This window comes from Nesoenas mayeri (genome assembly GCF_963082525.1).
Source record: "Nesoenas mayeri genome assembly, chromosome: 4".
NCBI classification, from domain to species: domain Eukaryota; kingdom Metazoa; phylum Chordata; class Aves; order Columbiformes; family Columbidae; genus Nesoenas; species Nesoenas mayeri.
This window is the reverse complement of record NC_137540.1, coordinates 50,374,495-50,399,692: the sequence shown is the minus strand read 5'-3', so window position 1 is coordinate 50,399,692 and position 25,198 is coordinate 50,374,495. Positions and strand designations below refer to the sequence as shown.

The window sequence follows — 25,198 nt, the reverse complement described above, 5'->3', positions numbered from 1 at the left end:
AGCAAGTTGCTAATAGAAGGCCAGTCAGATCACAGAGTCAGTTCAAAGTCAGGTCTCTCATGGTAAGCACTAGACATACTTACTTTGAGAGAATAAACTGCCTAGTTTTGATTTTCCAGAATTAAAATTAGTAAGGAAATTGACACATGAGCACAGAATGAAAAAGGTTTAAAAAGCACTGGAAAAAAAAAATTAACCAAAGGATGTTCCCTAGAGAGGTTGTTAAAGATAATTTTTTCAGCCTGTTAATTTTGCTGGGCATGTGTTACCTAAGTACAATGGTTAGGTGAATTTTCCCAAATCCCCACAAATCTGCACACTCAGCCATACCTTGTCATTCCAAAATCTGAGACTTTGACCACTCCTGAGTCACTCACCAAGCAGTTCCTGGCAGCCTACAAAGGGAATGGTTAGATTTGGATTAAAAACTTGCACTCTCTTGCAGACAAATTACAATGGTTCTAATGTGGACTTTATCCTCATTGCTTAGCAAGTTCACCAGTTCACCAAGTTCGGTAGTGCATTCTCTTTATAAAAAGTACATGTGCATTTGCTCATAGTAGTATTGTTTTGACAACTAAACCATTTTGTAAAAAGATCACCAGAAAAAATTATCATCTCGAGGGATTAATGAATAGTGAAAGTGGCGCCAATAGAGAGCAGAGATACACTATTATATGAGTACAAATAGCTATTAATTATTCATTAAAAAATCAGAGAAATGTTATGCCATTTTATTGAGAGAAACCTCTCATCATTTTCTCTACAGGCTAATTTTAGAGTCTTGATTAGACCCTGAAGAGTCAACTTCAACTACTTAGAATTTTCTGCAAGAACGAAAGCAGTTATGTACAAACAGGTTGTTTCAAAAAGGAATAGGTAAGTTCAAAAATAAAAATTTCAGAGAGGAGTGTATTGCCTAATGGGATGTTACCAGGTCTCTGTGGATAAAGCTGTTTCTCTCCAGATACTCCATTCCCTCGCATACGTCTTGGCACATAGTGAGCAGGACGTCTTTACTCAAAACTCCCCGTTTTTGTCTCAGGTAATTGAGGAGGCAGCCACGCTCCATGAACTCTGTCACGATGTAAATAGGTCTCTGTTGTGTGCACACACCGTACAGCTGAACTAACTTAGGATGTGTTAGCTTCCTGAAAAGGTTGAGATCATGCCATTATTACTTCCTCCGCCCAGTACTAGCTCTCCACCCCCACAAAACTGCAAAACTACCACCTGCCCAAAGTGTTTTATTTATAACCAGTAAATGGCACCAGGGGCCTAGATCTGGTAATAAAAGCACCAAGCACCAAACTCACATCATTACTTTAGCTTCTTCAATGAAATCTTCTTCATACATCGCACCTTCCCGAATTGCCTTGATGGCCACTTTATACTGCGCCCTCCATTTCCCAAGGCGCACTACGCCAAAGAGACCGCTCCCCAGTTCTCTCATGAATGTCAGTTCCGAGGGATTAATTTCCCATTTCTCTGTAAAACAAAACAAACAAGAGGCCATGACTGCTGTACTAGGGAACATACCTAACTGGTAGGTGATAACGAGGAGGAAAGGGAAATGCTGGATTACTAGCAAATTGGGGAATTCAGGGAGAAAACATTTTAAAATTAACTGGAAAATGGGCATTTCTACATCTCACAAAACAAACTTTTAGCTAGACATAGCCTTTAAGCAGCTCCTGACCCACACAGAAGGCAAAACTTAAATGTTCCTGAAGCCAACAATTACACACTGGGATTATCAGATTTGATTTCAACAATCTGCCATCATAAAAAGTTGTGCCAGTGTGTGAGTAGCTGTTCACGTTACCTGAAGAGCCATGCTTAAACAGGTTATTCCAAACTTAAAAAACAAAATAAAATATAGATATAGATAGATGTAGATGTAGATGATGTAGATGTAGATGTAGATGTAGATGTAGATGTAGATGTAGATGTAGATGTAGATGTAGATGTAGATGTAGATGTAGATGTAGATGTAGATGTAGATAGTGACCCTTCCACAAAGATCAAAGGACCCAAGATTGAGTCAGAAGTCTGGAGGCTTATGAAGGAGCCAAAGGCACAGCTCTTTAATCAGACAGAGGTGGCTACAAGAGCATGGAGGAAGATGCTGAATTCCCTTGGAGCACTGGCACCACATTCTGCCTCTCCTCACTGCTGCCCTTGGCACCACACACCTACCACCAGCCGTCATGTCTTTGCATGCCAATCCTCTGAGCAAGGGTCTCCAAGGTACAACCTCACCGGCATAAGTTAGCGTAGGCAATCGCACAATACCAAATTAGGTCTTTTCAAAACTTTTAGAAAACATTGTGGCAACTCGCATGTATAAAATAATTAGAAAAGCTACATGCAGATTAATATAACACGCAATTACCATAACTGAATCCTGCTGTTGTTGGTGCTGTTGTCTTCTTTGGGGTCACTGGGTAACGAAGCCGGGTAACGAGACCTGAGGTTCAAAGATAATTCAAGAGAGACAGCTTACTTCTGAAACAGTGCTGGGCAGCAAATCAGACACTTATTCACTGCAAACACTGATTAATAATAAGCTTATCATTATATACAGCTTTGACCATATTTTCTGCTATTGCATTGTTGTGACTAAGTGGCTACAAGAGGTACATAAGGCCACTCATTGCATCTGACTTGCTGCTGCCTCTTTACTGGTGAGAGATGGATATAGATATATGCATACATATCTGTGCTTTACTGTTATACTGGCACCAACAAAGGCTGAGGACCCCTTTCAGATCAGAAAGATAAGTTATTTTTAATCATTTCTGTTTCACACATAAAGCCCAGCAGTTTTACACTGGGATTTTACATTCACAAAATAAAGGCTTCATGCTAACTGAATATTCTCCTAAAATCTTGTGAGAATTTGATACACCATAAGGTAAAAGCAATGAAGCAATTAAAACACAAGTAGTAAAATTGGCTATAATAAATGAAAAGCAGGGCTATGTTTTGGAGCATATTTTCCAGAATATCATCATGAAATGCCAGGTCATCTGAATTAGATATAAACATCTGGAAAATATCAGTCATGGTGGAAATCTATGCACAAATTAGAGTTGAAAAAATACACTATATTAATATCTGTGTCTTGAATCTAATTCCTAAACTCTCCCTATCTGATCATACGGTGAGCAGACACCAGCATGAGCCATCAGCTATAGATCTGAAGTGTCTAACCTTTACAAAGACTCACATTTCCTAAACAACACATTACTGCTCTCCTCATCTGTTTGCTATGTGGGAAAAATTAGATCATTTTAAGCAGTGGCAACCCACAGCTAAAAAGCTAGTGCCTGGAGAGTACTCTGGGGAAGCACCATCCCTATCCATCTGGTGTAAGTTACAGGCAGCTCATGGAGACATGAAATGGAGCTAAATGAATGAGTTTTCCTGACTTGATACAGCTGTTCTTCTGTTACTCTTGGGACAAGAACATATATGTATTTATATATATAAACGTTTACATAAAACCTTTCAAAAGAGTGCCTACATGGAAAAAAGGGAAAATGCAGTGTCTCATGGCTTCCCTGAAAAAGAAAGATCTGTAAAAATCTAAATACTTTCATTAAAATTCTAAAACGCCTTACACCTTTTCAAATCAACCCTAAGTGACAGAAAAAAATCCAGTTCATATACCTGCTGCATTATGTTTATGATACTCAATTATTTCTGGAATGGAGTTAAATAGATGTTTTTCTGCGAGGTAGTACTGCTTCGGTGATGTCACTGTTTCTTTTATATGGTAGTGTCTTATTCCTGATGAACCTTCTCTGGAAAAATAAATAGTAACAATAATAATAGCAATTATAATAGTAATAACACAATGTCATTTGTTGTGATTTCTTTCAAGAGTTGCACATTGACCAGGAAAAGGAAACCAAAAGGGCCAGCACAGGAGCCCCATGTCACAGGCTTCAGGAACAGCTTGAATACCAAAGCTCCCAAGCGCTGGTGACTCACCTTATTCTCAGTGCTCAGACCAACCTGAAGATTAACCCATAATAGGTTAATTTTCAGCCCAGCGAGCTCCCCAGTCCATCTCACCACACACCAATACAAACATTTGGGCTGCAGGAGGAAAGAGACCAAGTGGGGTGGGAAATCAAGGCCTTCTTTGAGTGGCAGTTCAGGTCTACTCTGGATTAAAGCAATCATGACCTAACCAGGGAGCTGAGAAGTTCATTTTAGTCACACATCTTTTCTGTCGCAGCACCCCTCATTTCTTTGGTGAGCTCTCTCCTGGGCTTTCCCCCAGCCCATGGATTTGGAGATGGATACAAATGGATTCAGACAAGACAAGGTGTGCAGAGCAGCCACAGAAACTCACCCTCCAAATTTTGTATAAAGGGAAACTGTATACAGGCCAGGCTGACTTGAGTCTCTCACCACAAAACCACCTTCTTTATCCTAAAATGTAAGAACATTGACAGTTTTGTACAAGTGGTTTTAAGCTGCGTGTTTCTTCTACTCGTTCTGTGATTTGCACATGACAAAATAAGCATTTGTTTTAATAAAAGCAGCTACTTTACACAAATTTGATGGCTAGTACTGCAAGGCTGCTGTACTCACCTCATTTCTGAGGAGCTGCTCTGCCTTGCTTCTGTTGAGGTTTCTGCTGAACCACCTGCAACACAACATCAGTAACCAAAACTTCTCCAAAAAAGCAAGACTTCTATAAGATGCTTAAAGCAAAGTATTACAAAGCTACAGATTCAATAAGTTTATAATAACAAAGGTCAACAACTGAACTTTAGTTAATATACAAAAATCAGTCTCTATTACATTGCTCAGTTATCCCATTAAAATGTCCTGAAACAAATCCAGTAAGATCTCACACAAGCCAATAAAGTTCAGGTAATGGAAGTAATTTTTCAGGAAAAACACTTCTCAGGCTGATGGCAGTAGCTGCTCTGAACATCAGCCCGAGGGCAGGCTGGCAGCCCTGGGGAAGCAGCTGCCTACACACCAGTCAAGCCACCTGTGTAGCTGGCTGCTCTTTCATTCAATAACTTCTTGGTTCTGATTTTCCAAGGAGGACCCACCTACCAAAGAGGAGATTGAAAGTGAATTAAATGTCATGGCTGCACATCCCCGAGCTCGGTGCTGCACAGGCAGGTTAAAGCAGCCACAGAAGCACTGACATTTGAGCCAGCTGCAGTGAATTATATAAAAAAGGAAAAACATGCAGCTCACAAATGGTGTGGTGCAATCGTTTTGAGCTATGCTGCCAGGGCAGTAACTGAGCAGGGAAGTGGCAGAGCAGCCTCTAATCAGGTTCGGCTCTTCTGGAGATGGTGGTTTCTTGCAGTTGGTAAATGACCTGGAGTAATCCTCCCTGAACTGCACGGTGACTCAGAATTACAGCCCCAAGGTGGCAAGGCACAAAGTGGCTGGACCAGATAAGGCAGCCCAGTTCCTTCCTTCCCTTTCTGTCAGCCCTGTAGCCCAGCCCAGAGCAGGGCAGGGCTCTTAACAAAAGCCTTGAAGATCACGAAGAAACAAAGAACAGATCATTCCCTCTAGTAAAGCCAAAGATAAAATCCCAAAAGAAACCCTACCTTCTGTCAAAACATAGCAGTAGGAGCTATACATGGCTGAGAGTAGAGTTGCAGAGCTACTAATGTAGTTTGTAAACTAGTTTTCATTATTATTGCCTTACAGCTCCATTTTATCTAAAAGTCATGAAACATGTCTTAAGTTCTCAGGCACAACATTTTATACTGTACTGAAATTCGAGTATCAAGAAGAACAGGCTTGGAGGCTACAGTGTTCAAGTTTATTCTGATGTTGTTAAATAAGTTCTCCATAATTAAACATGAACTAGAAAAAGCATTTAAAAAAAAAAAAAAAAAAGCTATACTTTTATAGCTGATAAGTCATATGCACACATCAAGACTTAAAATACACTGAGTGATATATGTTTGTGAAATTAAAGCTGCCTTCCAAAATCTCTGATCTGTTATGTTTACTTTGAATTATTTCCACTGCTTTTTACTCTATCTTGCTGCCACACACTTCGGATAAACATGTCACTGTAATATTTAAAAAAACATTCAGCACATTTATAATGGGTAAATTTCCTCTTTGTCTATCAGAGAACTGGGAGGGTTTTTTTGCTTTAATAGTAATAGTCTAAAAATTACATGCCTCTTAGCCATCTCACTGCCTTGATTCTACATAATGAATCACAGCAAAATCAATGAGGAGAATCAGAACAAAAATATTATTATTTCAAATATTTAAACTGCATCTCTGAGCTAATTGCTATTGTATGCAAATAATTGCTTACAAAACTTTAAAGCATAGGTTTCATCTTATGAACTTCAAGATTTTAATTTAAATATTCACTTACTCATATTGATCAAGGTTGTTGGACTTCTTTCCTGTTACATAGTTGCTTGGAATATATCCTTGTTTTCTGGGAAAAAAAAAAAAAAAAGTATGTATGTAATATATATGTATGTATATAAAAGATACAATCTGAGTGAAAACATGTAAAATTGCATGCCCAGAAGGCAGTGTTTCATTCTGTTAACTACCAGAGGTCTCTCTCTGTCATTTATTTATTACTGAGCCACCCACTCTACTGCTGATAACACAGAGACTTGTTTTCCACATCAACTCCACATCAACATCCCCACATTAACTTTCACTGCACCTAGAGATGGGACACAGGCAGCAGAAGTGTCCCAGAAAACCAGCAGAAGGGGTGAAGAAGAGTAACCCTCTGCTACTCTATCACTGCTGCTCTCAGAGGTCTCAACCAGTCACTGGAAATATGTTTGGAGCCTACCATGACCCGATAACTCACAATTACCCCTAAAATATTGCAACAGGGACCTGATAAATATTGAAGTATGGAAACCTCCACCTTTAAAACTGCATAGAAAAATTCTAATCCAGGGAATATAAAATTGTAGTCATTAAGGCATCTCAATGGAACTCTCTCTTAACCCATTCAGAGATCAACCCTAATGATCCAGCTATTAAGATGATGACTATTCAAGTCTAGAAGTCAGAGCCTGTTAACCATATTGCTCCCTAATGAGCTGTTCCCCAGGGAAATGGAAGTACTATACCAGTTTAGTGAGGTTTTGTAGGCTGGCTGATGCCTTAATTGGGAAACCATGAAGTCTGACAGGAAATATAATTGTAAAAGCTTCCACTTCTGCAACCATCTTTGCACTCTGGCCCCACAATCTATTGAGAACCACACTTTTAAAAACTGGTTTCCAGGTGGGATTAAAGACAAGATCCAAAAGACATAGGTAAAGATAAAGACAGAAAGTGGGGTCTAATAGAGTTCTTTGTTGACACACAGTCAATATAAACTACTACAACATGGAAATAGCCTTACTATCTTTGTAATTAAAAATAAGGAACCCATGTTTACCCATATTTGTCTCTCGCTTTCCACCAGTGAATGTCATTCTTCTCAATCACCGTATATTCTTCACCTTTCTCTAATCTTAAATCATGATGTTCTGTAGGCTCAAAGTCATACATTGCTACAACTATCTCCTCCTCTTCACTGCCATTTTCTTCGACTGGAGGAACAGGTGGCGGAGGTCTTCGCTGAAAAAAACCCAACATCGTTATCATCCCACTCTGCTCCATTTTTCCACCCCACCCACCCTTACCATCATCACACCAGTGCAAACCAGCCCAGACGTCCCCGAGGCAAAAGCTGGGCTGGCTCTGGGTTGCCCCAGACGTGAGCTTGTGGTGGCTCCAGGAGGCAGCAACCCATGGGGTTGACTCACCCTGCAGCTGCCAGCAAAGGGCAACCCCAGCTGGTGTTTGCTTTTCAACCCTCTGTCCCACCAGCAGCACAAGTACAGCTAATAGGTGCAGCTAAACTTCAATGGTTTTTTTTTTTCCACCCTGAAATAGAGCATGAAGCCCACTGATGCATTTGCTGTAAGATATGGAAAGAACCACAAGAAACCTAAACACCATCTCAAAAAAGAGATGTTTTAAAGACACTACCTACCACACTTTTTTCTGGCATTGGAGAGGGCAATCTCATCACACCTAGCAAAAGAGCACAAGAAAATATTTGTGTTTATCCATTTACCTATAAATTTAAAAACTGAATAAAAGGTTTAAAATTCAGATAAGATGTTAACATTTTAATTAGCATTCAGGATAGCTTAGTAAGCCAGAAAGCAAAAGACAACTCCAATTAAGCATTAGGAAAACATTGATTAAACATTTATTGGCAAAAACATCTTAAATCAGCTGGCAGGTTGCATTCACCACAGGATTTAGCAATATCTGTGCCACACCAGAGTGTGTGACAGAGATCCCTGAACCAGCCCTCAGATGCAGAAATACATGAGAAATGAAAAAGGGATAGAGATTAAGAAGGAATACAAAAAGGAAGCAGTGATCCTGTCACCACAATTTAAAGATCTTTTTCTATTACTATCTGCTCTTCTAAAAAAATTATACTCCCTCTGACCCTTGCTTTGTGAAATATAGCATAAGTGTTGTATGCATTTTTTTTATTATTTCTCTCAGGTCCAAGAGTATTTTTTTCTCCTGTGCTGCTTTTTTCCACCTTAAAAAAGATTGAGCTGTATGTCAGGTTTTCATCTTCCTGTCAAGTAAGGCTGACCATGAGCCACTATTTATTCTTCAAGTGTTTTAATGCAACTAAATTCACAGGTCCCCACCATTCTCATTTAAGGCTCTGATGTAGGAAAACATGCAGGCACTGCCAGTTTCACTGGGAGCCTTCGATTTGGATGCTGGAAGATGCATGTGCCTATGGAAGTCCTGGCTCATCCAGGTTCAGAGTATAGACATTTACAAACCTCTAAGAAAATTCAGTCCCATGTCTGGAAATACATTAAGCCTTCTTGTATCATTTTTACAGTGCTGCAGTAACACTGAATGCAACATGGTTATTCTTTTACATGGATATATAGAAGTTATTTATTGAAACTGAAGAGCTGGAAAGGATTTTGAGCTGAATCTTTTTTGCCATCAGGTTTTATCCTCAGTCTGAGGTAAATGCTTGGTCAAATGAGCTTCAGATGGGAAAAACAAACCAAGTGAAAAATAAATTCAGAAGCCTCAATGATTCCTTTCAGCTTTTTCTAAACATTTTTTGGGAGGCTTTTATATTTTTTACAAAATGCTTGGAAACAAAACAAACATTTTGATTCACTTCAAGTACAGTATCAGTTATTCACTCTGCCCTGTAAATTTCCCTAATATCTCAGCCTTTAGTTGTGATGACCCGATCATCTAAAAAAATGGCAGAAAACCAAAAATAACTTCATATGATAACACACGTACTTACTGTTTTCAAAAAGATTATATTTTTCACATCCAGGTGCTAATTTTTCTGTTTGTCTGCAGCACTGATAAATTCCTTCTGTCCAGAACTTAGGATGATATTTTACCATTATATTGCTGTTGTTCTTTATTTCTACAAGAAGAAAGAGCATATATTTAAAGATTAAAAAAAAAAAAACCAAAAAAAAAAACAACCAAAACAAAAAATATAAACAAAAACCACACACAAACAAACAAACAAACAAAATACCGCAAACCTGCAACAGGGCTATTTTTAATAAATATTACAATATCTTTAATGTGAAGCATAATCTACATTTGCTTCTTGTAAGGATCTTCTTGCAAGTTTACATGGAGGCAATACAACAATAGTAGAGGACATTTTTAGGATAATACATGACTTTATTCCAGAAGAGAGTGCTGTACTCCCTGTCTAAATCAGCCAGCCCAGCAATGGTGGGTGTTTGGTGCAAAGGAGACCCAGCTGCCAGCCTGCACCCCACAAAGCAGTCAGGCAGCTGTGAAGACCCTGGGGGCTCTGACTGCCCCTTTTCTTGTTATTACTGCTGCAAGTCACTCGTAATTTCCACTACAAATAGTGTTTTGGAGGGAAAGATAGCTGACTATTATTGCTATTCTATGACATAGTGCCTGTGTTAGTTCTGAAAGGCTCCTTTCCCGCATATCCTACAGGCTTGCTGGGGTTCAGAGGTTATTCACTGACCTGTAGTCTCCAGCCCAGGAATTATTTCATATTACTTTACAGAGCACCTGCAATTAATGTGAGCATTTGATGTGGCAGAAAGAATTAAGAGGCTCTTGAAAAAAAGATCTTTATACTCACTATGACAGCATTAATCAGATCGTGACTCAGTGGACATGCCTCCTGTCATTTTACATTAGTTTATGACCCACAATGTGGATGTGGGAAAGAATAGAAAGAGTAGAGGAAAAAACTCATGGCTTGAGATAAATATAGTTTAATAACCAAAGGAAGAAGAAAAAAAGTGATGTAAAGGCAATTTCTCACCATCTCCCACCAAGCAGACCAATGCTCAGTGAGTCGCAGAGCAACAGCCAATACGGAAGCCAAAAAACCTCAACCCCCGCCTTCCTCTACCCCAGTTTTTAAAATTGTCAAACATGACAGTATACGGCCTGGAATATCGCTTTGGTCAGTCCAGGTCTGCTGCCCTGGCTGTGTCACCACCCAGCTTCTCATGCACCCCCCACCCACTTGCTATTGGGGCAGAGGGAGCAAAAGGCAAAGTCTGTAAGCTGGGCAAACACTGCTCAGCAGCAACTAAAACACAGGTGTGTTTTCAACACTGTTTTGGCCACAAATTCAAAACACCGCAGCAGTTAACTCCAGCCAGCCAGCCAACTCAAGTAAAGGCATCTACATATATCAGATGTTAAGGAAGAGCAATTTCCATTACCTTCTTTCAGATTCCTCACCCACTGATCCCGGCTTTGTGCACTTGGTGCAAAAATATAAAGCGTATTAGCATCATATACAACCTGGAGAAGGAGGGGGGGGAAGAAACAATCAAAATATATTCACCTGGTAATATTCATTTATTTATTCCTCAGGAGTCAGAACAAAACAAATTACTTACATTTGACAAAAATCAGTGTACTCAGGCACAAAATACAGAAACTGGGAAAAGGTTATTACAGTTTGCTATTCATATATGATGCTTCCAGTAGAATAAGGAAGAATTTTCTAATGGTACATTATCTTGAGAGTATTCCTGAAAAATGTTTGCTTCACATTTTGTTTTGTTTATTCTTCATCATGAGTTTTCTAAAACCAGTTAAATTTAATTGCTAAAGCTATTTCATAATCAGACATCCTTTGTTCCTGGCCACTTCATAACTCCTTGTCATTTTGTACTGCACTGGGGAGATTCCTGCCTTCTTTTTCTTCACTGCTTGTACTGGTGGAAAGCAAGTATTGTCCTACTTCACTCCAACCATTCCCTCTATCATAAGCAGGAACAGCATCCAATCCCCTATATCTAAACATTTATTTTTCCCATCTAAGCCCTTTGTTTTCTGTGTTTATTTCCATTAAGTTCACAATGGAAGAAAATGCAACCAGTTTTATCTTAATTTTCTTATTCTTATAGAATTTAATAGTAATTAAATTTCATGTGAAAGAAAGAAGATGTGGAAAACGGGTTGCCAGCTAATCCATTTTGGATGAAGACCAGGACAAGGCACTTTCCAGGCAAAACCCAAGCAGAGAGGTGGGGAAAAGAAAAAGACCAAATATACGAGGCACAGCTCCCAAGAGAGGGGACTACAGGGCTTGCTGGGGATGGTTTTTAATCACTAGTCTTGAACCACCTCCCACACAGGCCGGAGTGCCAGAGAATGGGCTCAGCATTTAGAAGTGACAGTAATTTCAAGCCAGTTACATCTAAATGACTTGGCATTGTTGAAAAAAAGCACTGTAATGTATATATTTTATACTAAAGGAACATACCTGAAATGGATATTTATTTTGACAGGGAATAATACCATCATTTTTTACAACTTCTACACATTTAATCCTTGAAATATCCACAGATCCTTTTCTATATTTTTTCTATTAAAGAAAAGAAAAAAACATTATGTAAAATAACTAATTTATCTTCTTTTTTTTTTTTTTCAGCCGAGACTTCTTGCTTTCTTTTCCACTCTGACACCGATGTTGCTATAACTGTAGAAGTAATTTGGAAAATGAGAGAGAGGGTATAAAGATCTACACTGGTGAAAGTGCAAAGAGTACAGTGCAATTGCTTTGTTAAAAGTACTTCTTTCCAATCAGTTGTAATCATAGGTTTAATCTACTCTTCTTTAAAAAAATATTAGAAATCAAATCAAATCAAATCACAACAAACAAAAAAAACAAACCACACACAACCACACACACACAACACTTGAGTACAGAAGAAGGAAGGCTTCCCCTTTGCCAATTTTAAATTATTATTAAAACGAGTGAGGAAAGTAGGTGCCAATGCACCCCATCATCTGCTCCCTCACCCTGCTGCTGAAATGCTCCCACCATTTTGGGGCTACTGTTGTGTTTCAACAACTTCCAGAGAAACTGGGATGCTGGCTCAGGCAACACAAGTTCATGCTGAGGTAGGAAGCAGAAGATGGGAGTGAAACCCATTCCTGGGCCAAGCTGGGGTCTGTGTTGAAGAACTTCTTTGACCAAGGCTAGCAGAAGCCCAGAAGAAGCAAGGTCAAAAGCACAGACAAGTGAGCAGAATGGCTTGCCTAAATTGATAATTATGAGGATTTTAAAGTCTGCAAGGAGTGCCCTGGCTGCTCAGCAGGTGTTGCCCAAAATAACAATGCACAGAAACATGGCTCCAGAGAGGAAGGTCCTTGGAAGAACAGCTGATAACACAGGTAGTGTGTACCAGGCTTCAGTCTACATGAAACACAACAGGTAATTACAGTGAAGTCCACACACATGCAGACCTTTTTAAGGTGTCTGCTTCTGAAGGAATTGATCAAAAACATTTTCCTTTACCTGAAGCAGAAGCAGCTAAAAATGAAAGCCCAGCACAGAAATTTACGAAGTGTTCTACATGGCAAAGGGATACAACTGAACACTACACTTCTGAGAGCAAAATGATGAGCAATCTATGGAGATTGTACAGGGCCACCACTCACTTTTGGGAGAAAATAATCTCTAACAGGAGACAAAGTTTCTACTGGAATCCAGAACAAAACTGAAGTGGCAGCAGTTTATGACTGGTCCTGAATTAATCCATATCAGAAATGTTGACTTGCCCAGCCCATCCAACACATGCAGACCAGAGTAGAGCTTATGAAAAATGGATGCTTTTCACACGATGTAGAAATAATTGGTAATTGCTGAATTACTTGAGATACTCTAATCCTTACTTGGCTGCCCTCTTCTCTCCTGAGGACAGAAATTTCAGCCCAAATAGCAGGAGTCTGGCACAATCATAAGCAACTGAAAACACAGTCTTATAAACAGAAGCAAAGAGCAACTACAAATATAGCTGTCACAATTCCACCACCCTAGAAACACAATATTTGCTATCCATGGACATTTCATCAGCATTTAAAATACATTTAGCATTTTAGCATTTAAAATACATTACACACCAAAAAGATGACCCAATAAGGGTTTTTTTTTTTTTAAATGGGGGCAGGGGGAATAAAAAAGTTAGGTATTTTAACGAACCATTTTTAAAAAGTCAAATCATAAACATTACCACAAGCTGCAGTACAAAGTTATACCATGTTATGCTGAAAAATAATTTTTACCAAGTTTTTTACCAAGTATGCAACCTTGGATTCTTTGATGAAAGGAAAAAAACAGTCTTCCTTTTATTTTACGGTATCCCCTTACTAGAACATTGGCTGCTTAAAGTAAAACATACATTCCAGCAAATGCCAAAAACTGAGTTGCTGAAGTCTACAATACTTGGTACAGCAGCAAGTATTGCTTCTCCCTTGTCACTGCATGGCAGGCCTGGCAGATTCAGGGCTGCCAGATTAGCCAAGGCTAAGCAGCCAAGGCAGAGGAGGAGAATCCAACAAGATGCAACTTTTCATGAAGCACAGAATTCAATGCCCCACCTAGTTGTGTTGGAGACACCTCTCCAGATCTTTTATTTTGCAGAACAACATAAAAAGAATTAAACTTTTGACACTTCTGTAGCATATCTACCCAGCTTTCCGTGTCATATATTGCTTGGATCCCATCTGCTGGTTAACTGAGGTGGTGGGACAGACAGAGAGGTGACATGCATTATTTTTGTTTGTTTGTTTGTTTTTGTTGGTGTTTGTTTGTTTGTTTGTTTATCCAGAATGACAGGAATTCTTTGGAGGCATAGGCTTTATTACTTTCTCTCAACCTGCCTCTCCTCCAAGACTCAGAGATTCTCATGCCAGTTCTGGCATTCAGTGACCGCTCACTCAGAAGGAACATACATCTGCCAGGACGACAAAGGACAGGAATACAACAAGGTAATCAATTAACATGTGAGGGGGGAAAAATAAAGCAAAATAAAGTACACAGCACATCACTCGAGTCATTCTGTTCCCTAAGTCATCCCTTAGTACACTTCATGATTTACGGTGGCTCAGTTTGCTTCACCATGAGATGCCAAATTAAGCCAACTCAAAGTTGATCCGCCTTACTACTCAATCCAGAAAACTAAGCCTAATGTCAGAGAAGATTCTGCCATTTTGCTTAATCTACAGATTAAAAAACCTTACACTTGTGAAATTAAATATAAATGCACTGCTCCAGGCACATTTCTGATTGCATCAGAAGCAACAGTTGTTAACGGCCAGTAGGCTTCAAATTGTCAGGTGCGCAGCTGTGTTTTAGCTCAGCATTGCTCACCATGAAACCCAAGGGCACAGGAGCAGGAATGAATGACTCAAGAAAAACACTAACAAGACCACTGCAGTCTCCCTCCCCTCCCTGTCAAAAAGATTTCCCTTTGTAATAGGACTTCTTGCACACCACCTCTGTTGCATTTATTCTGCAAGCCTCATGGCTTGCTCTAGACTCAGGTGTATGACAGACAGGAAATGCAGAATCAAGGAAGACCTCAAACCCTAGAGTAGTGGGGAATTAGAGGTGCAGGCACGAGCCAGCCATGAGAAGTCCACCCACAACCACTCTTTCCAACAAGTGATCTCTACTACAAAGAGACAAAATTAGTACAAAGGCTAATTATGCAGTTTCAAACCACAGGAGGCAAAGGGACATTTTTCACAGTTGTTTTTGGAGGTGGATGATGGATAACATAGTATTAAAAGGTTAGATTCACTGAAGAAATATAACATTTCACAAGCACATTCATGCTAGCTCTCTCAACTGGACACGAGCATTCACAGAGGATTTGGGGAAAAAAAAATCACAGGCCATTGATCAAAGCTGGTCCATCTCTTTTCTGAAGATAGACACACATCTCTAGGAGGAGACATGGTTAGAACAGTAATAAAGGTATACAAATATTATTAATATTTCCTAATAAGGATAACAAATCAATAAAAATATGTGCTTCAAAGTCACACTTAAGGTGCTTGCTGAAAATAACAAAATGGAAGTGACGCTACAGAAACTACTTTACAAAGTTTCTCACAATGCAAAATGCCATATGTACTTCATACTTGCCTATGCTTCAAAGACTTGATTTACAGTTTCAGAGCCCTTGGCTCACAATGAGGATGGCCAGTCCAGACAATAAGTGACGTTCGCATGCAATGCAATGCAAAAAGAATAAGCTATTCCTGTTACTTAACATGAGACAGTAATATCAAGAAGTTATAACATCAGACCTACATTTTCAGTTATGGAAGAAATATATGATTACACAACTATCTTAAGAAAAAAATCTTAGAATACAGGAAGACAAAAAAGTGTTAGATAAATATACAATCAAACAGCTCATCCTCTGTACACCTGGAATTACTCCTCTGCTGAATGTTGTAGCTGTACAGCTTAAGAAGCCTATATTCCCATTATCAGATTTCTTCAGTGTAGTTCCTCTTTCCTGATGAATATATTCTGCTGCTTACCCTCAGAAAAGTCGGGGTAGGGGGGAGGTTAAAAAATACAAGGGAAAAAAACCCTCAACAAAAACATGCAGAAGTGAGCCCGGCTGTCAAGAAATAGCTAGATTTCGTCTTGCTCATGTTGTCTCTTGCTCTCTCTCTTTTGCTTTTTGTTGTTCACACTATTTCTTTCTCCCATGCTTAATCTCATGTAGGAAATCCTGAGGTCATCAGCATGTGACCCATGGAACTTGCATTCTCACAAGCATAGAAGACATCTCCTTTTATGGAGCTGCTCTGCAACTTTATGAAACTTCTGAAAAGCCTCTCTTACCCAACATCCCCTGTAGAGAACTTCTGTGGTAGAATATACTCCAAACACAAATGTATGGGTGTTTGGGGGGCTTCTTTTTTGTTGTTTTTTGGGGGGGTGTTTGTTTGTTTTCATAGCATTGTGCTGGAAAGTGCTGCAGTTCCCTCTTGAGAGGCATTTTCACACAAGCAACTACTAATTAGGGAAATATAATTACTGTAGCTAAGTGTTAGATAGCCAGATTTTCTATCCCCTTATTTTCCAGTGTGTCAGACGTGTTGAAGAATGCCCTGCCTCCTTTCAGTACATTTTAAAAATTATTATTCTAAGAAAAGCAAGTATTAAGTATTTCTATTGATCCTTCCAAAATGGCTAGAATCAACATAAAAAGCAAGAGGTGATTGATTAGTCTGACCTGATCCAAGATCTCACTCTGGGGAAGAATTTCAAGAGGAAAAAGACACAAACATAAGTGAGAAGGAGAAAGTCTTACACTCTCTCCTGCAAAACAGAAAATCGAGAATCCTTTACCATTTTCTGGCTGCTCAGCAGATGCCAACCACCAGCACTGGAAATACAGAAAAGCACAAAAATAAATTCTTCGTAGCAGCACTGATGCAACTTCCTAACCATTACAATGCGTTATCTATAATTTACTCGTCTTGCAATTGAGAGGTAGTCAGTCCAATGCACACAACTACAGTCGTGATATGTTGCTGCAATCAAATAAGGCAGCAATATAAGTGAGAGTAAAGTACACAAAATAAATCAGCTGTGTCTCCATCTCTATCAGGCCTTAAATCACCTACAACCTTTCAACTTTCAAAACAACTAGCACATAGCTTCAAGTTTTTTCAGACAGCTCTTCCCCATTTTCTGTTAAGTCCTCATGGAGCTTTGAGTCTGGCCAGCCCCGTTTAGCATTTCTGTGCTGTCTTCTCCCCTCTCAGGGCCATTGCTCTGTCCATAGGGCAAGTGACACGTTTCATCAGCTACCCCTCTAACACAGCCTTCATGCTAACACAGCTTGAGCCAAGAAGGAAGGATGAGCCCAAGTCCACAGCCAAACAACCAAAGCCCCAGGACAGGACCTGAGAGGTCACCTAACCAAGGCACCAGCTGCTTTACCAAGTCTTTCAAGGTCCACATGATGGAACCCACAACTACAGAGCCGAGGGTTTTTCATCTCTGAAGATTCCTATCCATCTCCCCACTTCGAACACTTGCTGCTCCACTAACTTTGCGTCATAGTCCAGGCTTTTGGGAACCTCATCCTTCCCGCTGTTCCTCAATCTCGCTGGATCCACATCTTCCTTAAAACTTATTGCCCCAAACCAGATGCAGCACTGCAGCTGAAGCCCTGTCAGACTGTAAGGATTCACAGTCCCATTTATTCATCCTAATACAACATTTGCCTTTTTCCATAGCAACAGGGTACCACTGACACATATCCAGCTCATGATTCACTATCCTGTCACCCAGGTCCAGCTGGAGACAGTCTGACACTGACAGCTACTTATTCCCATTCCATACTTGAACATTTCAGCATCTCTGCCTAAAGTTTTACCTTTTGCATTTGTCCACACTGAATCACACTGTACAAAAAAACAAAAAACAACAAAATCAAAACAAACAAACAAACCAAACCACCACACTGCATATCTAATCCCAATATACCATTTCGATTTCTAGACTTGTTTTCCAAAACACTTGCAGCTTCTTCAAGTTTTATGTCACCTGAGAACTCAACAAGCTTCTACTTCAGCAACAATATCACTACTGAAAATACTGAAATGCAAGACAGGATACCACGTTTATGATAGTCTTTCAATCAAGCCACCAATGCCTACTAATCACTGTACCAGTTTTCCATGTGTTCTGCAATCAGATCTACAAGAGGTTTATACAGGTCATTTCTAATGCTGACATCTGAAAATGTCTCATAGAGCAGTGTCAAAACCCATATTGGAATGAAAATACATAGTATCTGCTTCTTCTAAGATACCCGCGAGATTTGTTGCCTCATGGCAGAAAGAACATAGACAAGTCTGAGATTATTTTTTTATTATTATTTTTGTCAAACCTTTGTTGGCTGACATCCAATTTTGGTATCTTCCAGGGGCTTTCAACAAGCCTATTTTTTGTACAACTTTTCTGGAAATTATCTTCATAGCTCATAGTTCCTCAGCTTCTCCTCTGCACTCTTAAAACTAGCCCTTTCTCTAGCCTTCTAGAATCTCATTTATCTTCCATGTCTTTCTTCCCAACACTTTTAAGACTCATCCACTCCTGTCTAGTCATAAGGTAAATATTCTCATCCATGCCTTATCAGTGTCTTAACAAATACAACGTACACTTTTCAACTTCAACTTTTTCTAATTTTTCCCATCTCATAAGCAGAAAAATTCTTCTAGAAAGATAGTTACTGCAGATCCTCATTTTATATCAAACTTTTCTTTTGGTAGATGTTCTAGAGAACATGGAATCATTACTGGAACATAACCAACTTCTTTCACAACTAAAGTTTCTTTATGACTTGCTCTTTTCACATGAGTATTCCTGTGCATCAGTTCAGCTGCCTCCATTCACATGAATAGCTTGGAGTTATTTCTCCAATCTGAACAGTTTTCACTTGCACCTGCTTGAAATTTCCCCAGCTGTGCCTGTCTTCTCTTGAGTGTCCAGATTATCATCAGTACAACAGTTCTGCCTATGAGCAAAAAAAATTATTTAAAAAAATATTTTCCTGAATCTTGGGGAAGGAGGGGAACGAGAACAAACAAACCAGGAAACAAGTTCCTGGTTCCCAATGACAACATCTACTGCTTTCCAGTAGACCATGTATCCCAGACCCTCTCTTTAAAATGTTTTTTCTTCTCAGATTCTCTCAGCTTCTTTCCTCCTGACTCCTTTTTGCTCCTCCCATGAGGTTTCTGAGGCCTTTGATCCAGAACACAGTCTTCTTGTTCATTCGCCTCGATAGCTCAAAATGCAGACAAACTTTATGTGAAGCTGTATTTTGAACTACTAATTCCTACTGTCCAATCTACCTCATTTCCTAAAGGAAAGCTACCTCCTTACTGTATTTGCTCTGAGCAGTGCATAGCTACAGTCCCAGCTCAACCCTCCTCTTCCCCAGGCTACCATACAACAGAGGTGCAGGTAACTAACCTGTGGTAGAACTTTTCCTGGTTACCATAATGCCTCATCAATGCTTTGGACTATGTCTATGCACTTGTTGGCACATCTTATGCTTAGATAAGCAGCTTCTCAGAAGGACTGGGTTTTTACTATAAGTGTTCGGTGCTGTTATGGGGGACTGAGCCCCAAAAAATAATTAAATCAATATAAATATAACATGCCTTATATGATTTTTACATCTGTGTATTTACTTGAAGCAAGACTCAGCTTCCTATATTGCTCTTTCTCACCAGAGGCTGATATCTCACAATCCCATTACTCTAGCTGAGCCAAGACATCTATATATAGGAATCACAATGCAGGTACAGCTAATACCAACAAATATGTCTACAAGTTTGCTTGGCAAACTATAAACTGGAGAGTATCCATTGATCAGTCACAATTACCAAGTGAATTGCTGATTCTCTGTGTTGATTTCTATGTAATCAAGTGCAATGAAGTTAATTTTAACTATCTTCCTAATACTACTAATCTGTAAAAAAAAAAAAAATTAAAAAAAATTAAAAAAAATTGTAGTCATTACAGAGGTTTTATACAATTAGAAAGAGTGGCTGCTCATATTCTGAGTTAGCATTTAAACACAGATCTTGTGAAAAAGTTTAAAAAGCCCTCTAGTCCACCATGGATCTTCAGTTATTCATAAGAGGTATAAGCACAATGTTCTCTATCCAGATGAATGTGACAGGCATCAATAAGGGTGAGATAACCTGTAAATATATCATTGTACTTTCTCAGCAATATAATTCATCCTGAAAATCACCATTACAAGTTAATAATTACATCTTTAATTTATATGTGTATATATATATAAAATCATACTTGCGTATTTTTAACTATCCTGACTGCACTTCAAAGATTTTGATTCATTCTTTGTCTGGCAATGCTGAGAAGAAACTCTGTTTAATTCCATTAAAAATTACTAAAAAGTATGAGCTGAACCGATCCAAAGCCACAACCACTCTTAGAGACAGTTGTGAACATACGTCGACAACAAGTACAGTTAACAACTTACACACAGTTCTTGTGAAAATGTATATCCACTTCCACTCCCTAGAGGCAGCCAATTCACAGTCCTCTTCCAGGTCTAGCTGGAATAAAGTTACTATGCAAACTTGCAAGTATTTTAAGAAAGCTCTATCGTTACTACCTACAACTTGGAACAAAAAAAGCTCTGCCAAACTACTCATTTCAGAAGCTATTTATCTTGCATTTAAAAACAGGAGTAATCAAATGATCAGAAGCATTTTAATACTGAATCGTGCTTTTATTTACATAAAGAATTAAATCACCTTTGCAATTACTAAAGAAACCACGTAAATCAGAGTAATTAAATTAAAAATAATAAAGGATAAGCACTATAGGAATAAACAACAGTAGAATCTATACACACTAACCTTCTGATAAAATGTGACTAACACGGGGGTTTGGAACTCTAGAATGTTGTTATGCTCCAAAGGAAGTATTTGCACAAGATTAGTGTTGCAATGAAGCTACGCAATTTTAGCCCGAAACTTGCAGCTTTAGAGTGGGCACCACAGCTTTGAAAGTAAATTTTCCTTCCTTAAAATATCATCATGGTAATTTCAGTTGCTTCTGTCTCCTCTCTATTCAAATTACAAGAACCAAATACAACTCTTGCAGACAAATCTTTTTTCCTTAGGAACGAACTTTAAAAAATTAGCCACCCCCAAGAATGTTCAGGTTTTTATTCTGCTTTTTTCATGTATGTTCTGGTTGGGGTTTGTTAGTTGTAACTGTCTTTCTATTCATGCAAGACAGTTTTCACACAAGTCTGATCTTGATGGCAAATACCACTACTGCCAGTGAAGACAAGAACACTCCACACCTCCCAAGATCAGCTCCTCAGAAAGTCACCTTCTCTGTGACTCCACAGAAGCATCCCTCTAAATGAGACTCTTAAATGTTTTTCCCTCTGGGGCTATTATTTGTCTTCTCCGTAGAAGCAAACGGTTTACGCACACTAATAAATCAGTAAGTGCTGTTGTCTACCCCAATATCCTCTGTGCATCCCCTCCAGAGCTAACAGGTATTGCAGCACAGACTTTCCACGATTTTGTCCTCTCGCTAATGCCACATACCCCCATTCACCCAAACACACACAGGGTAACCACAAGGACCAGGATTCAGCCCATTTTGAAAATGCAAAACCCAATATAAACCATTTATCGCTGTAAACTGTAATCTATACAGCAAACATGAGCAAACAATAAAGATGCTAAAGCTTAAAGCAATTTCACATTCATAAGCTCGTACTTGGCTTCATACTTAAGGTCAGCACAAGCTGCTGTGGGCTAGAAAGGTTTATGTGAGTGTACTGCACCATGTGTGGGAGGAGAGCAGCCAAACCACACACATCAGCACACTTTCACGCTGAAGAGTGTCGCTGCTAAGCAAGCTGAGAGCAAAAGAAATACATACCACAATGAAAGGGAACATTTGACAACTCCAATAGATATGAGGATACTAGCAGTCTGCATATTGATAAGAATTTATAAACTTATGACCGGATGTGTGTCAGTTCTGTGGAAGCACCACGTTCATGAGAAACATCAATGTGAAATTTTTCAAACCAGCAAATTAGCAGGGCACTTTACTTGCGCAGATCAGCTCCTTTCATGTATTCCGGTGACAAGTACTTTAACACCTACTGTTATTATCTTGCCTTCATCTCAAAGAATTTTCCTCACCTAAAATGCCATCTAAAGCAAAAACCTCTAGTCTGGTGGCACTTTTACTTCAAGTGAGCTGCTCTGTCAGCACGAGTTAACTAAAAGTTGTGTGAAACATGTTACCTGCTACCATAGCTATTCTGCAATACATCAGTAAGCCTGGTCCAGTCAGGGCCGTCAGACTGCCCTAATGTCTTCTACCAGTTCGGAGACATCTTCAGACCATTAATTGAGAAAGAATTCATAATAGTGAAACTTACTGCCACACAGGAGAAAGAAGATAAACCAAGAGTACCTAGTGGACCACTCTGGTGGATGCAGTAGCTGAATGCTATTTATTTCTGTGTGGCTTGTCCCTTCTGTGTGGCCAACCTTTGCAAAGGAATGTGTGGAGCACTTGCACAACGCGACACCAGCCACCAGGCATAGCGGTAGAGCCGTAAATATTCCTTTCCAGTACAACTGTTCAGGTGATCTTTCCTGACGTATTTCCAATTTCAGTGACAGCTAAATAACACTAAGGTTGGATTTTCCAAACAGTCAGCTGAAAGTGTGAATGCACCACTCCTTTGAAAACAAACTCCAGAGAATTTTAAGTTGAATGTGCAAGATATGAAGCTGCTTTTGACAGAAAAATGGCCAAGTGTACGTAGTGTACGTATGTGAAGTTATTTTCATAAATGCCTCCTTGGATTTCAAACCTGTACTCCCTTCAAGGTGAAATTCGCAGTTCAGAAGAAGTCATACTGAAACTTCAGCTACATTTTTGCTGGTTAAAAATAAATTAAAAAAAAAAAATCCAAATTAGATTTTTTTTTATTACTGCATTAAATATTTTAAGACAAGCAGGTTTATTTCAAAATCACCAAACTTTCCTTATACAATTCCTACTGGTTAGTATTTTTTTAATTCTTAGAAGAACATAGTTCAGCATGCTACTTCAGGTATGCTTCTGTTCATTTTTCTGTGCTGTCATGCCACACAAAATTGGAAAGAGATTTCTTAATAAAATATTTCACACCAATGACACTACCTGCCTTTGCTATACAGCCACATTACCTGGAAAACTTACACTGCAGTTAAAGACTCCAGCTCACACCAGTAAGCACAGTGCAGGAGTCCTAAAGAGCAAGGACCAGTTTATACAAAAATGCCTATAACCTCCCACTTCCAAACTGCCATAGTTACTACTGTCTACATAAATCTGTTTAAAGCTGGGCTGCTAAGTCTACAGCGCATATTTGAGAACGTTATACATACTCAAGTCTGACTGTAGCATATTCAGTTTTATAGTATATCTCCATACTCAGAATAGGATGATATTTTACTTCTTCCCTGTTTTTGTACATTCATGATCAGTACTCTGTGCTTGGTAGCTGATTTATTTATTTCTTACTACAATGGATTTTTATTACAAATGGAATCCATCGCATTCAAATCTCATTAAAAACTTTTGCAACATTGAGGAAAAAAGACAGAAAGTACACTTTCCAACAATAACAGCTGATAAACCATTAAAAGCTTCATGAAATATAACATTAACTCAGCCTTTTACATGCTTGTAATTCTTGTTTGGCCAATATTGCATTTCCCCAAGGTTTACTTACTATTCCACAGAATTTATTTAAAAAAAAAAAAAAGCCCAAACCAGAAGCCATCTCCAGCTTAAACAGAATATTCCTCTTTTCTGACAACATTAAAAATTCATCTCCATGATGCTTAAGGCAAGTCAGTTCCTACTGTTTCTTTATTTTCAAGCTTTTAAATGACCATCTTTTTAACCAACCTTAAGGTGACACATGTCCCATTTTTTAGACAAACAGCATGACAGCCAGAAGTAGTTAAGCCATAGAAGCCATGGTCCTATTGACTTCCTACACAAAATAAGTTTTCTGTGACTTACAATTGTAGAGCTTTATGCAGGTGACCTTAACGAGGACTTAGGTTTCTGTGCTTTGAAACCAGTTTTGAAATTCAGTCTCTTTACTGTTTCTGTGGTCATACTTCATTGATAGCTCTCACACCTCCTCCATGTACAGTCCAGCACTATTTCTAAGTGCAGAAGCTACATTTCTCCTTCTCATGTCAGCCATGCAACTCCAGCTTCACTGTAGGCACTTTGTACCATGTCAAGATGCCTGAGCTGCTTAATAGCAGGTATAAAAAAATGTAAATAGGTTATGAGCAAGTTTAAACAAGATTTTACCCTGATGCAGTAATCATGCTTATGAGATAATTGGTTTTTGTTCCAAGTAGGTATAAGGTGCTTTGTCAAAACATAGGACAGAAAAAAATAAAGAGTGTTTCCATAATGTGCAGTTTCTGGTCAAAGAGCAAGTGATCCCCCACCACTGGCTGCACAGAGTCAATTAAATATTTCAGCAGCATTCACAAGAATATTTGCTATGGTTGAATGCTTTCTGCTGTCATAAATGTTCCACTTCTGTCACCAGACATACCAAGTATCTAATTTTGTCATCTTATTTACAATACCAACTTGCCCACACTAAGTATTGACTAATCTGGTTAACGAGATTTAATTTACTCTTTGTTTTTAAAAAGAAGTGGTATGAGTATTCTCATGACCACAAACTCTGGGTTCTTCTTGAACTCTCTCTACTGAATCACCACAGAAGTTAAAATGGAAGGAGAAAAAAAAGAAACGGCCAGAAAATACTTCAGTTTGGCCAACAGCCACACTGAGAATCACGTCCTTGCCTACAGGAGCAGAACTCAGCCATCCTTAGCAGATTGCTACCACTGCAGTTATGAGATTAAAATGAGAGTGTGGGATCCTCTTGGCTTAGATTTCCATGCTTATCTTACCAATCTGGACTTTGAATATTGCCAAGCCTGAAATTAGGTCAGTCCATACAGATGCTTTCATCTGTCATATCTTTAAATTGAATCAGCATACACAGTAGTCACATTTATTTCAGCAATAGACCTCCAACTATTCAGAGGGGACAGAATTATTTTAGTCTCTAGTAATCTCTTTTTCTTTTTTTTCAGCCAGAATGTATGACTGTCTTAATGTAAATACAAATTTACAGTCACCATCATTGGCTTAAAAAAAAAAAAAAAAAGAAAATCACCACAAAAACCC

The 25,198-nt window shown here is 38.9% G+C and overlaps 1 protein-coding gene across 2 annotated transcripts in view; it reads right to left on the bottom strand.

Annotated features, from left to right (window-relative positions):
* The window catches only part of TEC (tec protein tyrosine kinase), a gene marked incomplete at both ends in the record, with an annotated part of 32,060 nt that overhangs the window by 3,475 nt on the left and 3,387 nt on the right, over positions 1–25,198 (bottom strand). The window contains 13 exons of one of the 2 annotated variants that reach the window (XM_080343144.1): positions 331–395; positions 935–1,151; positions 1,317–1,488; positions 2,396–2,470; positions 3,676–3,809; positions 4,367–4,446; positions 4,609–4,663; positions 6,392–6,457; positions 7,433–7,614; positions 8,033–8,073; positions 9,350–9,478; positions 10,785–10,866; positions 11,837–11,938. In XM_080343144.1, coding sequence (XP_080199270.1) covers positions 331–395; positions 935–1,151; positions 1,317–1,488; positions 2,396–2,470; positions 3,676–3,809; positions 4,367–4,446; positions 4,609–4,663; positions 6,392–6,457; positions 7,433–7,614; positions 8,033–8,073; positions 9,350–9,478; positions 10,785–10,866; positions 11,837–11,938 — 1,400 coding nt within the window. Of the gene's footprint in view, positions 1–330; positions 396–934; positions 1,152–1,316; positions 1,489–2,395; positions 2,471–3,675; positions 3,810–4,366; positions 4,447–4,608; positions 4,664–6,391; positions 6,458–7,432; positions 7,648–8,032; positions 8,074–9,341; positions 9,479–10,784; positions 10,867–11,836; positions 11,939–25,198 lie in introns of both variants that reach the window. The other variant, XM_080343145.1, reaches the window with a different exon arrangement.